This window comes from Sparus aurata, chromosome 12, assembly GCF_900880675.1.
Source record: "Sparus aurata chromosome 12, fSpaAur1.1, whole genome shotgun sequence".
Classification (NCBI taxonomy): Eukaryota; Metazoa; Chordata; class Actinopteri; order Spariformes; family Sparidae; genus Sparus; species Sparus aurata.
Window position 1 is genome coordinate 14,329,759 of NC_044198.1, and position 13,993 is coordinate 14,343,751.

The 13,993-nt window shown below is 38.8% G+C and overlaps 1 protein-coding gene across 2 annotated transcripts; it reads left to right on the forward strand.

The window, feature by feature from the left end:
- The first annotated feature begins 1,584 nt into the window (after positions 1–1,584).
- On the forward strand, positions 1,585–13,714 carry pde6b (phosphodiesterase 6B, cGMP-specific, rod, beta). Of its 2 annotated transcripts, XM_030436867.1 has the most exons (24): positions 1,587–1,719; positions 1,814–2,080; positions 2,227–2,538; positions 4,481–4,633; positions 5,587–5,676; positions 5,796–5,936; positions 6,042–6,116; positions 6,239–6,303; positions 7,005–7,071; positions 7,185–7,232; positions 7,355–7,504; positions 7,664–7,807; positions 8,025–8,090; positions 8,322–8,471; positions 8,558–8,665; positions 8,789–8,898; positions 9,898–9,985; positions 10,091–10,191; positions 10,297–10,404; positions 10,481–10,544; positions 10,656–10,730; positions 11,334–11,417; positions 11,622–11,775; positions 11,926–13,714. In XM_030436867.1, the coding sequence occupies exons 2-24, from the start codon at positions 1,922–1,924 to the stop codon at positions 11,982–11,984; spliced, it is 2,571 nt and encodes an 856-aa protein (XP_030292727.1). In that variant the 5' UTR covers positions 1,587–1,719; positions 1,814–1,921; the 3' UTR covers positions 11,985–13,714. The 2 variants fall into 2 exon arrangements, with proteins under 2 accessions (XP_030292728.1, XP_030292727.1); XM_030436868.1 differs by having other exon boundaries at positions 1,585–2,080.
- Positions 13,715–13,993: the final 279 nt, after the last annotated feature.

Genomic DNA, 13,993 nt, shown 5'->3' on the forward strand with positions numbered 1-13,993 from the left:
CAAGAACACAACAGGCCCACACGTAAATGTAATACATGACATATAAGTCTCTGCATCAAATGGTTAATGGAATGTATTCATAAAGTGTGATGAAGAGTGATGCAGTGAGTCATAAGTGCTTTTTATAATGCAGTATACAGTATGATTGTTACATACATGTATCCTTGGATATATGGCAATATAGGTTTTATAACATATATGACTTAGTATGTACGTGTGTATATGTATAAAAAAACGTCTATATGTTGAATATTTATATGGGATTATATTTTGCAGCAATACATGTTAACAGCATATAATATATAATTTATATATATATATATATGTAATGCATATATGTGAAGATGTACGTTTGTAACAAAGTAAAACTTATTTTATATCAAAAGAATATAAATGATTTTTTTTTCATATATGCCAATGACATTCTATGGATACTGTATATGTATAGTTTGTATTACACATTTATACAAATACATTTTTGTTAAATGTATAAAACACTTTATACTATATTTCTGCATGTATGTGTGTGATATTCTAATCAAACTGTTCAACCACAGTCACCACCACACTTTCTTATACACACGCACACAAACTGTGGACCTGCTGTAATCTATCATAGTAGAAGCAGATTATCTATTTGACCTTTTGTTTAAGGTGTTTATGGAACCTTATTATAGACGGGTCCTCTCTGCTCTGAATGACAGGATTAACTTTCTGTCTCTTTTTTCCACTTCGCATCTGTGTGTGCTTGTCGCTCACGGTCTCATGGATGTTAAATTAGTGTCTGGGCTCTAGCTGGCTTTAGTCAATCAGCCCTCTCTGGTAACCGTCAGTCTCTTAAATATGATAATGACAGCGGTTGCTGTGGGAAACTCAAAAAGGAGCCCGCGGGGAGACTGTGTTAAAGGTTGCATGAGGAGAAAGACGGAGAGTTGGGGTGCTGAGATAATCAGCTAGCGTCCTAACTAAATAGGGCTTATGCCAGAGGAGGCCTTGTTTAATAAGGACTTAAAGAGCTTGTACAGCTAGACCTGCACAGAAACAGCGTTCTATAGACAACACATACCAACCTTACACATAACATGAAATGATGACCCAAATACTACTGGGCATATTATATCACACAAATGTCTGTAATTTTTTAAATATTCAACAGGAAATGTATCATAATATAGGGAGTTTACCACACTTTGATGCTCCTCCTATTTTTATTACACGTCTAACAAGTGTAATAATTATATTCTTGATTGTTGTTAGTGTTTCAGTTGCCAAGATTGTTTGAATTTGTCATATTGTTTTTATGTTGTGATTAACATTTGCAGAATTGTTTTTTTTTTATGTTCTATTTTCAGTTTTGAGGGGCTCAGTGTGCTTTTTATTTAAATAAAACATAAGACATAAATCTTCCTTATCTAATTCATAAGAAGCATATAAAATACATGTAGAAGAAAGCATATGATCTGTTCGACAGGTGTTGCAGCCTGGATCATTTGGCCCACATATCAGTAACTAGATGATCAGCTGACAAGTTTAGCATAGGCAGATCCCTGCTAACCTTCAGCACTATCTGCTGATGACAGAAGGATTGTTTGGATTCAGCCCTCTGCCTTCTCCTCGGGGCTTTCCCTCACTCAGTCCACTCATCCCAGGAGGGATTATTTTTTCACCTACATTTGAATGTGTCCACTTCTGATTACCCACTTTGTGTGTAACACCTGGGTAAGATTATCTTTTTTCTTCAGGGGATAAACTGGGAAACTGGTAGCTGTCTTTATTTTTGCTTATTCTTTTCCTTTTTTTCTGTTTTGAGAAGTTGGGGGCAGCTCGTCTAGAGCGGTGTTGGACTGAGCGGGAGCTCCATCACTGAAGCTGAAGAGGGAGAAGACAGGAGCGTTTGGGAGCACAGGAGGAAGAAGGAACCATGGGCGTGCAAAAGGAAGACGTGGAAAAGTTCCTCAATGGGAACCCTGCATTTGCAAAACAGTACTTTGCCAAGAAGTTGAACCCTGCCTCCATATCGAAGATGTCAGGACTCCCAGAGAAAGACATCGATATCAGCCAGTTCCAGGAGCTCAGTCAGGTAAATGTTATTATTTCACCACCTCCTTTCTATTTAGAAAAAAGAGCATCTATTTTCCTTGTAACCTTTGGCAAATTTCTGTATTTGTTATGAGGGTCCTAAATCTTCCCTACTGAAACCCAAACTCTCTCTCTCTCTCTTTCAAGTTTGAAGAAAGCCAAATCATGTATGAACTAATCAAAGACATGCAGGAGAACATCAACATGGAAAAGGTGGTCTTCAAGATCATGAAGAGGATCAGTGCGCTCATCCACGCTGACCGGTGCAGCTTGTTCATGTACCGGCAGCGGAACGGCATCGGTGAGCTCGCCACAAGGCTCTTCAACGTCAACACAGAGGCAGATTTCGACGACTGCGTGGTGCCACCAGACTCTGAGATCGTCTACCCACTGGACCTAGGAATCGTTGGCAACGTGGCCCTGACCAAGAAGCATGTTAATGTGAAAGATGTCAAAGAGGTAAGCAAAGGGGAAACAAGAGTGATGCAAAACTTAGAATGATCTATCTCTATAGCTGGATGCAGATGCTTAGCACATCTGTGGGGCTGTCTGTCAGAGTGTTGTTTAGGATACCACCACCAGATGGCGCTGCAGTCCCTCACACAGTGGTTTTAATTCATTATTCAATGTTTATTTTCTTAACAATTAAATGTTAATCTCATAGAAAGCAGGCCTGTTTGTCTGAACGTCATTGTAGCTCAGAGGAGTGACGTAAAATGTATACTCAACCCATTCAATAAATATGACTCAGCCGATGTCAATACAGTATATCTGGTTCCAACAAACAATCTGGGGGAATTTTGAAATTATGCAAAAGGGATTTTTACATCAACTTGATGACAGTTGACAATCAAAAATGTAACTGGCTTCTCCACATAAGTAATCCGAATGAAACAGAAGTATGTCAGGGCATCAAGTAGCATGTTGCCAAATGTTGACAGTTCACGTTTGACAAAATGCAATAAGGCTAACTGAAGTGTTCATTCAATGTGGGACATGAAATAGAAAGCAAAAAGGTTTGACTTTGAACTGAACGCTTACAATAATGGAAACTGTGGACATGCATCACACCACCATTATGGAATATAAAACAATAAATCAGAATAGAATTGATGCAATCTAGAAATTCAATCGAATTCTCTTAATCTCAAAAAACAGTTTGCGGAGAATAGTGACTTTAAGTTGTTTAACTCCATGTACGTTCAATGTAAATTGTCATATTTAATGCAAAGTCTTTGTATCATGTTGAGTCAATTGACAGAATAACCTGTTTCATTGTGCAGATTGTAAAGCCCACATAGGCAATGATTTTGACATATAAGGTTTTTAAAAGTCTGTATTCATTTAATCAGATCAAACAAAGTCATTTTATTTAGTTTTTTACACATTGACTCAACATCATAGAGACACTTTGCATTAAATGCAACACTTTACTTTTACAATTTTGAGAATTTACGTAATCAAAGTACTTGAAGGCAAAATTTCAAGAAAATTATAATATTTGTTATGTAGGCAGCTTTAATTTATGAGGTAGTTATCATTAACACACTGGTGTAAAAACACTGTATTGGACAGCTAATGTTTAAAACCCAGTTTGTGTCACTCACTCCTATTTATGGAGTAAGAAACTAAACCATTTTTTGCCTTATTCTTACATCGAACTCAACAGCAAACAAGTTTGGAGAGTACTTAATGAATTTACTGAACCTGTATATTCTGAAATAACATAATTCCTAAACGCTGTGGTGGCTGTAGACGAGTAAAAGAAGAGTTGATAGTACATATCTATACATGACCAAGTGAGGGTGTAAAGCTCCTTGTCAGACATAATCCATTTATTTCCAGATCCCATCAGCCTCTGCTCGAGCTGTGGATTAGACGCCTCTGGCATTTAGTCAGCAGTCAGCAGGAATCTAGAACAGATCAAAACTAGTTTACTTCACACACCTCTATACAGTGTGTTCATAGAAGTTCAAGTTTTCAAGTTGTTTTTTTTTTAAAGGCTTTCAACTGAATATATATTGTGCCCATTTCAGTACAAGTGCTGTAGTTTCATGATGAAACTGCAAATAATCAAGCGGTGGGAAACAGCTGGTTTATCCAACGATTGAGGAACATTTTGCTTTTGTGAATCATGTAAAAAACAAACTTCCTCCAACATGTGTCTGATTCTTTTTCCTTGCAAAGTTAGTAATAGTGATAACAAGTATTTCCCTGAAGACAATTATTGTCAGAAGCCCCAAACCAGGAGGGGATATTAAATGAAAATATCAAAATAAGGACCACCACTGAGAACTTAGTAAATTAATAAAGTCATTATTGTTATCCTAAAAGTTATATTATATAAATTGCTCCTCTGTGTGCAAGAGTGTGTTTGCATGTACTATTTTCTGTCTTTCAGAACCAGCACTTCAGCTCCTTTGTTGATGAACTCACAGAGTACGAGACCAGAAATGTTCTGGCGGCGCCCATCCTCAACGGCAAAGACCTGGTGGCTGTGATCATGGCTCTGAACAAGACCACGGGACCACATTTCACCGCTGACGATGAGGATGTGAGTCCACACGAGCACTGATGCACAAAGCAAAACACAGACAAAGCCATTGTGTTTCAGTCATAGCTTTTTTTAACTACTGAACAGAAACTTTGTTTATTCTTCTTATGGGTCAAAATACATCTGAATACTATCGTTGGGGTGGAATTCCCTTTGAGTTGAGTGGTGGATTAACACGGTCCATACGAGTGGGACCGGTGTGTGTGCTCACTATATGTCAGCTCAATAATCCGTCACGTATAAGGATGTGATCCCACTTAGGAATAAACTAAGCTTCAAATGGAAATAAGCTTGAGGTGGTCGGGTCAGCGGCAGACTTCATCCACAGCAGGTTAATGACTTAATTAACAGCACATATCTATCAGACAATGTATGTCATCATTGTCATAAGTACTGTAAGCCATTCCCCATAGTATACTTTGGAAGGTAATATGCTGTATTAATTATAAATATGAACCGTTTTTAAAAGCTTTTAATGCCTTTTTACATTGTGGTTGTATGTGTCAGGGTTGTCATCTGCCTGAATGACGTCATTACCTTTAATAAAACTGAGCTAGAACGACAGCCTTTTATCAGACGTGGAAAAAGTGAACTTTCGTTTGAAACAGTCTAATTTCATCTCAGATCCCTCTTGCTTAATTTTTATAAGCTTGGCCATTGAAAGAATCTAATACAAACAGATAACAGGAGAAACCAAGGGGGAGAGAAAAGGGAAAGTAGAGTGGGGACAGAAGAATTGATGCTTTAATGTATGAAGAGGGTCTGTTCTCAGAAATAATGCTGAACATTATTCTGAAGTTTAAGCTTTGAGTCATGTGGCTGATTTGTACACTATTGTGAGTGCTTTGCCTAACACGGATTGTTTTCACTCTGCTCCCAATATGCACACCATTCTTCACTGTCTGATCATGTTCATGTCATGTTTTTATAACCCCTCTCTTGTGTCTGTTCAGCTTTTTTTAAAGTATCTGAAAATTGCCACTCTGAACTTGAAGATCTTCCACCTGAGCTACCTGCACAATTGTGAGACACGTAAAGGACAGGTGAGGGACATTAACCTGCACGTTTTCATAGACCTCATAGGCTTTTCGGTCAACATATCTGATTAAAAAATAAAACTGACTGCTTGACATGACGGCTGTATGTGTGTTTTGTCTCCCAGCTGCTGCTGTGGTCTGCACACAAGGTATTTGAAGAGCTGACTGACATCGAGCGACAGTTTCACAAAGCCTTGTACACAGTCCGAGCCTACCTCAACTGTGACCGCTACTCCGTCGGTTTACTAGACATGACAAAGGAGAAGGTACTGTGTCTTCCTGTGTCTTTGCCTGCAGTCACAATCGCCATCTTTTTTTTTTCAATGCATTTAGCTCATTGTGCTGACTTGTTTGCGTCTCTCCTCTTTCAGGAGTTCTTTGATATCTGGCCGGTGTTGATGGGAGAGCAGGCACCTTACTCCGGCCCCGTCACTCCTGATGGCAGGGTACGCCACCTTATTTCACTGATCTAATGTTATTGACAGTCTGCTTGGTAGTAGATATATACATATTTGATGACGCCCTTGCTCGTCTTTCTAAAAATGTTTTGAATCTGATCTCTCTCCAGGAGGTAATTTTCTACAAAGTGATTGATTATATATTGCACGGAAAAGAAGACATCAAAGTAATACCGTGAGTAAATCTTTTTCTTTGGCTCTGTCTGAATTTTTATTCAAAATGTCGTCATGTAAAAAAATGAGACAGGGAAGGGAAATAAAACTGGAATATTCAGGTACCATGTCACTTAAAGGGTTGAAGTGAAAAAAAGTAACATGGTAAATTAAATGACAGTTTCATAGAATGTAGTAAATTGGACCATAGAAGTATTATTAAAAAAAAAAGAATTGTATTGTATTGGTGTTATTTAATTATTAAATTGTGTGTATTGATGTAATTAAAAATAAGAAATTATTAGAAACACATTAGTTAATTCTACTGTATTCCAATTACAAGTGACACTAAAAAAATAAGGACAGAATATTTAGTAAAATTGTAATATTTTGGTCAAACCAATAAAAAAACCATTTCGTCATGATTCCTTTAAGGGCCATTGTAACAGATAATAATGATACAAATAATAATAACAATAACATGAATATATTAATAATACTGTAATAATGTACATCACGACACTGTGATATTTTCTGAGACAGTAATCGTTCCGTGAAACATCTTATTCTGCCGCAACTCTAACTGTGAGTCTAATGTGTTATGAGTGATGATATAGGTACATTTATAAAACATGAATAACACATCAGAGAGCAGAGAGTCAGTAGCCCAATATCAGTTGGGACACAATCTGTGCTCATGTCTTTAACTTTTCTGTCACACAGCACTCCAACTCCAGATCACTGGGCCTTGAGTAGCGGCCTGCCTACATATGTTGCAGAGACCGGTCTTGTATGTTTCTTTTCACTATGGTCATTATCCAAACTGCTGAATCAGTTAGAACCAACTGATTGGACCTGCATGTTTTCCACCCTAATGATTCTGTTTTCATCTCTGCTCCTCAGATTTGTAACATCATGAACACAGCTGCTGATGAGACGTTTCAGTTTCAGGTAAAAAAAAAAGTGAAACTCAGATGAAAGAAAAAAAAAAAAAAAAAACAGCCCAGGGATTTCCACCAAGACAGCAATCACACAGTATCACATGTTTCTGCTTGTTTGCTCTGATGCTGCAGAACGAGGCGCTCGACGCCAGCGGGTGGACCATCAAAAATGTTCTGTCGCTGCCAATCGTCAACAAAAAAGAAGAGATAGTCGGTGTGGCCACTTTTTACAACAGAAAAGACGGAAAGCCTTTTGATGATCAGGACGAGCAGCTCATGGAGGTAGAGTATGTTCTACAATACAGACTGTGCACTCAATGACACCCACAGCTTTTGAAATAAGAATCTATGATGCAACTCATGTTGGTGTGATGTGGTTGAGAGAAGTCTACCAAGCATTTAACTTTGGACCATGTTCGATCCCGATCCCCTGATTCTCAGGCTTTGACTCAGTTCCTGGGCTGGTCAGTTTTGAACACGGACACTTACGACAAGATGAACAAGCTGGAGAATCGGAAAGACATCGCTCAAGACATGGTGCTCTACCACGTCAAGTGTCGCGATGATGAGATTCAGAATATCCTGGTCAGTACTGTGTCCTCGTTGTCTGAAATAAAGAATTTTTCCAACTCAAACTAGGCATCTCCATCGGCCTGCCACTAGGCAATCGAACCATGTTTCACACTTTGTTTTCAAATGTATGACGTTTTATTATGTGGGAGGTTTATCTACCTATAACTACCTCAGCACTTGTACATGTAATTTGGTGATTAATTATTTCTGTTTTTCTCATCTTTCCCAGAACACCAGAACGCTCTACGGCTGTGAACCTAGAGACTGTGAAGAAGAAGACCTCCTACAAATTCTGGTAATTTAGTGTCCACACATTAAAATAGCCCTGCCCAGCCCTTGCATCTAATCTTTAGATAAGAAAATATCAAGCAATTCCCATATTTGGGAGTATAGAAATTTACGCTACGAGACAAACAATTTGTCAGACTTTCTTATATTCAAGCAGAACTGTCCGTCTGCCAGCTCCATGAATAAGTGTTTTGTCTCGTCTTATAGAGCTTTTTTTCTGTTCATTTCCCCCTCGTAGAAAAAAGACCTACCTCCACTGATTAAGAAGTTCGAGATCTACGAGTTCCGCTTCTCAGACTTTAACTGCACAGAGATGGACCTGGTGCGGTGCGGGATCCAGATGTACTATGAGGTCGGGGTGGTAAAGAAGTTCCAGGTCCCTCAAGAGGTGATCCAGACACTCCAAAAACAAACACAACAATATTCTACATTATTATCCCTGTGTATATCTATTAATCAGTTCTCCGCTGTCAGGTGCTGGTTCGGTTCATGTACTCGGTCAGCAAAGGCTACAGAAAAATCACCTATCACAACTGGCGTCACGGCTTCAATGTGGGACAGACCATGTTCACACTCTTAACGGTATTTGGCTTTTAAAGTGTTTTCTACGCTTTTTACAACAGAGGCTATTAAAATTCTCGATGGCACTCTAATGTTCCCCTTCTTTTCCCTTGTTTGGACCACTTTGCATCTCTGTGTGCTCAGACGGGAATGCTGAAGCGCTATTACACTGATCTGGAGGTCATGGCCATGATAACTGCTGGTTTCCTCCATGATATTGACCACAGAGGGACCAACAACTTGTACCAAGTCAAGTAAGTGATGTGGGGAACTTTTTTTTTCTCTAAGTAGAAAAGAAATCCAACATACACTTTGCTAAAATGTATTCATAGCTGGCTACACAGATGATCAGAGAAGCAAAGCGCTGCTATGTCTTTTAATATGTTATTAATTGAATTTAAAGTCAACACCATTACTTCATGACATCACACTGCATCATCATGTCACACATTTGCATAATTCATGCCTGGCGGCAAGTTTGGCACATATCTGGGACATGCTTAGTTGTTGTTAGCAGTGCTAGCTCAGGTCTGTGAAAGCTGACCAATCAGAGCACACTGGGTATTCAAGTGGGGGGGCATTAAAGAGACAGGAGCTAAATCAGAGCGTTTCAGGCAGAGGGGGGAATACAGAGCGGCTGGATGATGTTTTTTTTAAGCATTACAGTAGGTAAACCTACTCTAGTTGTAACCCAAAATTAAAGTTGTGAACCTAAAAATTAGGATAATAAGTCTCCTTTAATGTTGCAATGGGAGATAGTACATTGCAATGGGAGTGGGGAGTGTTTTCTATCTCTGAATTTGATAAATCTGAGTTTGGTTTTCATACCTAACAAGGTACGATTAGCTTCCATTAATATTTATTCAGCAATGCAATCGACTTGCTTGCGATGAGATTTCTTTGACAGTGCACGTCAGAGAATGTCTGCTTTTATTTTTCTGAACGTTACATTTTTTTCCACATGAAATGGCTTTTTTACATAAATGTTAGTCAAGCTAAATGTGAATGCTTTTCAAAGCTTTTACTTGCAGGGCCGTCCACTAATAACACAGCTTTGATAACTATGAGATCAGACATCAGTTTCACAAGTAGAGCCATATGATAGAAGTAAAGTGAGGGAAAAAACATGCTAACACTTTCGTGTCATAGTCATACTTTTGTCAATGCTGAAGTCTTATACTCGAGAATAATGGTTGTTGTTACCTCCTGACTAATGCTGCTCACATCTGAGGAATTGCGTTTACGCCCAACAGGTCTGGCAACCCTCTGGCCAAGCTTCATGGCTCCTCCATCTTGGAAAGACACCACCTGGAGTTTGGAAAGTTCCTCTTGGCGGATGAGGTGAGAAAGAGGCGGTAAACTGGAGAAATGACTGAAATCTCTTATAAATCCTCACGTTTCTTACTCTGACTGACGCCCACCTCTCTCCTCTCATCTCTCCCAAAGTCACTGAACATCTACCAGAACCTTCACAGGCGACAGGTCGACCACGTGATTCATCTCATGGACATCGCCATCATCGCCACTGACCTGGCTCTTTATTTCAAGTCAGCACAGTCTCTCGTTGACTCACTTGTTTATGTTCTATCTCTGCAGTGTAAAAAGACAGAATTAAAAAGAGTCAAATAATCCCTTTCGTCGTACCTTGTCAGGAAGAGAACCATGTTCCAGAAGATCGTGGACCTTTCACACACCTACGAGGATGAGAAGAAGTGGGTGGACTTCATGTCTCTAGAAACAACCAGAAAAGAAATCGTCATGTGAGTACAACGAGCACGTTTGTAGTTCTTCGTTCTGTTACGCTTTTACGATCCTCTAAACCTTTTTTGACTTCAGGGCTATGATGATGACCGCATGTGACTTGTCAGCTATCACCAAGCCTTGGGAGGTGCAGAGCAAGGTGAGAAGCAAAACATTGTATTAAATTAGTGACTGAGTGTTGACTTCTGTTTCTATTAGTGACTGTGTGTGTTTACTGTGTGTGCTGTGTGTTTTTGTGCGCATCTTTCAGGTTGCTTTGTCCGTAGCAGCAGAGTTTTGGGAGCAGGGTGACCTTGAGAGGACAGTACTGGAGCAGCAGCCTATTGTGAGTGCTCAAATTTCAGCAGTTAAAACTGTGGGGGTGTTTTCTTCATCATCAATATCAGAAAATAGTGGAATCAATCACAACGTTGTGTCTGGTCTGACCAAAAGCCAAAAATGTTTGATATAAGGCAGAGCAAAGCTCACACTCTGAAGTCAAAATGAGATGCATGGAGAAACAATCTAAAACCCAATAACTATGGCAGTATGAGCTCCATCTTGTAATTTGCTGCCTTTTGCTGGAGTATTACCATGTTTTCTTGGCATGTTACTGCCACCATAGACACTGATAAAACAATCAGCTATTAAATTTGACTTGCTTTGACCGATCTACAGCTACTGGTTGAAGTGACAGTCATTGGGCTCTTCAACTCATCAGACAGAATGTTAACCTTAGAACATGTCAGTGAACAAACCAAATGTGTTCTATGCATATAAAAACTACACTACCATGCAAGTGTTTGGGTAGTAGTAAGGGTTAGACTAACCAGTCGGTCAGGCATTAGGACCTGACCTACGCACAAATTGGATTTTCATTACAGCTGATTTCCAGGATGTTTATATGATGTTTCTAAGTGGCTAAAATACTTCCTGTCCCTCCCCCCAGCCCATGATGGACAGAAACAAGGCAGCGGATCTTCCAAAGCTACAGTGTGGTTTCATCGACTTTGTCTGCACGTTCGTCTACAAGGTAATGTTTAATATTGCATTGTGACTGATGAACTCAGTTCTTTACAGTTTCCATACATAAACCCTTTGTACATAAACCCATCCACTCAATTATTTTCATTGGAGCACCAACAAATATGAACAAACCCCCGAAACTAAACAGCTCTGTTTCATCTTTGCAAACTTTTTCTTAAACGTAATTTGTCTTTGACTCTTTTCTTCCCAGGAGTTTTCTCGCTTCCACCCACAAATCACGCCCATGCTCGATGGCATCCTAAATAACAGGAAGGAGTGGAATGCTAAAAAAGAAGAGTACGAGGCTAAACTGAAAGCTATGGAGGAAGAGAAGGCGGCTAAAGAGGCAACCACAGCTGCAAAAGGTACAGTGATTATTATCACACAAGAGCTGTGATGATGTTTGCTAAGTGTTAGAGCCATTTGTGCCATTGCATGCCATTTTGCGGAGAATCATCAAACCCATGATCTACAAGTATGTTGACTCTTTTGTTTGATGTGTCTTTTCCCACCAGGTGGCGCAAACAACGCCAGCGGTGGAGGCTCAGGCTCCAAGACCTGCTCTGTGTGCTAAAAAATCAAAAAAGCTGATGGGAGTGCGCATGTGTGGGTCATGAAAGACTGAATTCAGAGTTACCTGAGCAGCACAGACAGACAGTCAGTAACACCGCCAAGAGAAACAAAACTGCAACAAAGGTCAGGAGGACAGATACATGAGTGAATGCACAGAATTATAGTGTCCCTTCAGAAAAACTGGTTCGGATCAGAAAACACCTGAACAAGAAGAGAATCCTTGCTATGAAGAGCATTGATTTATGAGTTTTTAATCTCAGGTTTTTACTCAACCTCATACAGGACTAGTTTCCTGATATTCTGAGAATGAATCGTAGTTCAGATGGAAATAAGGTGTATGTATGTGTGTGTGTGTGTGTCAGTGTATGTGAGTGAGTGTTTTTCTTGTGGGACAAACTTTTATATTTATTTTTGTCAGCTCAGTTTCTTGAAAGATAACACTTACATACATACCGATTAGTACTAACCAAGTAATTCTTTGCAGCGGGGCCGTAGTCACTGCTGCATATTATACATTAATGTAACATTCATATATGGTTTCAAAATGTAAATGCAGACAATGGGTATTAAATTAGTGTACATATATTTCAGTATTTTAAAAATAATTTCATGTTTACTCCTTCCAGTCACATACCATTTACAACTGAGAGTCTGTTTACCTTGATTGCAGAGAGCCTACAGTAGATGACTGCTATAGCTCAAGGCTGCTATTATCAAAGATACATACTATAAAGTCACAAGTTAATTGAAATAAATATAAAGGCGATTGCTTACAAATTTCACTTTGCTGTCTGCAGACAAGCCTGTAGTTGCTTCCTCATGATGCCTTCACACTGTACATATGTCTGAGAGAATAGCTGAGAAAGTTCTCATATTTTATGAATATACAATTACAACTTGTACTACCTTGGACATTAGTTGGTTCCAGATAAAATTAACTGTATTATGAACTAAAGGATTGGATCTGAATGGTAATGTCAATATTGTTGAAGGATAGAAGCAGGAGTAACCACCTCTCTTTAACTGCTGCAACAACTTATCACTCATGAATCTCTGATGGGGAATGTATCTTCTGCCATCATGAACCATCCTATATAAAAGCAGGGGTCAGCCCTAGTGCACCACCCGAGAACTGACCCTAGTTCTGAGGCCAGCGAAAAATGCGGTTTGATGTGACATTAAACCAAACACAAATTTGAAAGTGCGTAACAGGAAAGCTCCACAAACTAGAACTGCTGTCACAGTTTATGGACTACAAGTCTGTAATAACAGCCTCTGCAGACACACAATGAAGCTGTTTGAGACAGCGCAAAAAGAACAACTTCTTGTAATGACTTGTATATATTTACTTCCTGTGTGTAAATATAAAAAAAACATATTTTTATAGTTGAATTATAGATGCTTATTTTTTAAAGTAGTGAAATTAGTGGTTTGTAAGCACTTGCATATGAGTCGTCAAGTTATTTCGTATGCCCTTAAATTATTGAGAAATGGTTTTTATCATGCTTGCCTCAATGTAATGATGTACACGTACTTCACACATGGGAAGGAGAGAGTGTATCAGCGATGACCATGTATCATTAGGCAATACATGTACTTAAATATGCTCTGGGTGTACCATTAACACTATCAGATAGACTTTTTATTTTAACTTATGGTCAGTTTGTTAAAGCTTGCCTCTTCATGTGTACAATGACAACCCAATAAAGCAAATGTATTTTTATGAGGTAACTGAGTGAATTACTGAAAATTCCTTACAAAGTAAAATGTCTAACTTCATGCCACTTGGGTATATTTACTTTTAAAGACATATCACTATCTTAAATTATTGAAATAAGACACATTTTGTGTGAGTGAGTTACATGTTGCAACATGAAAAGTATTAAACATTTTGTGCAGTCACTTACCAATCACAATTATAATGCATTAGCATGTATCACATAATGCTATAATGTGGAGTTTCATAATCAAGGTGATAATATTATACAACACACAAGAGTATTGAGGCAA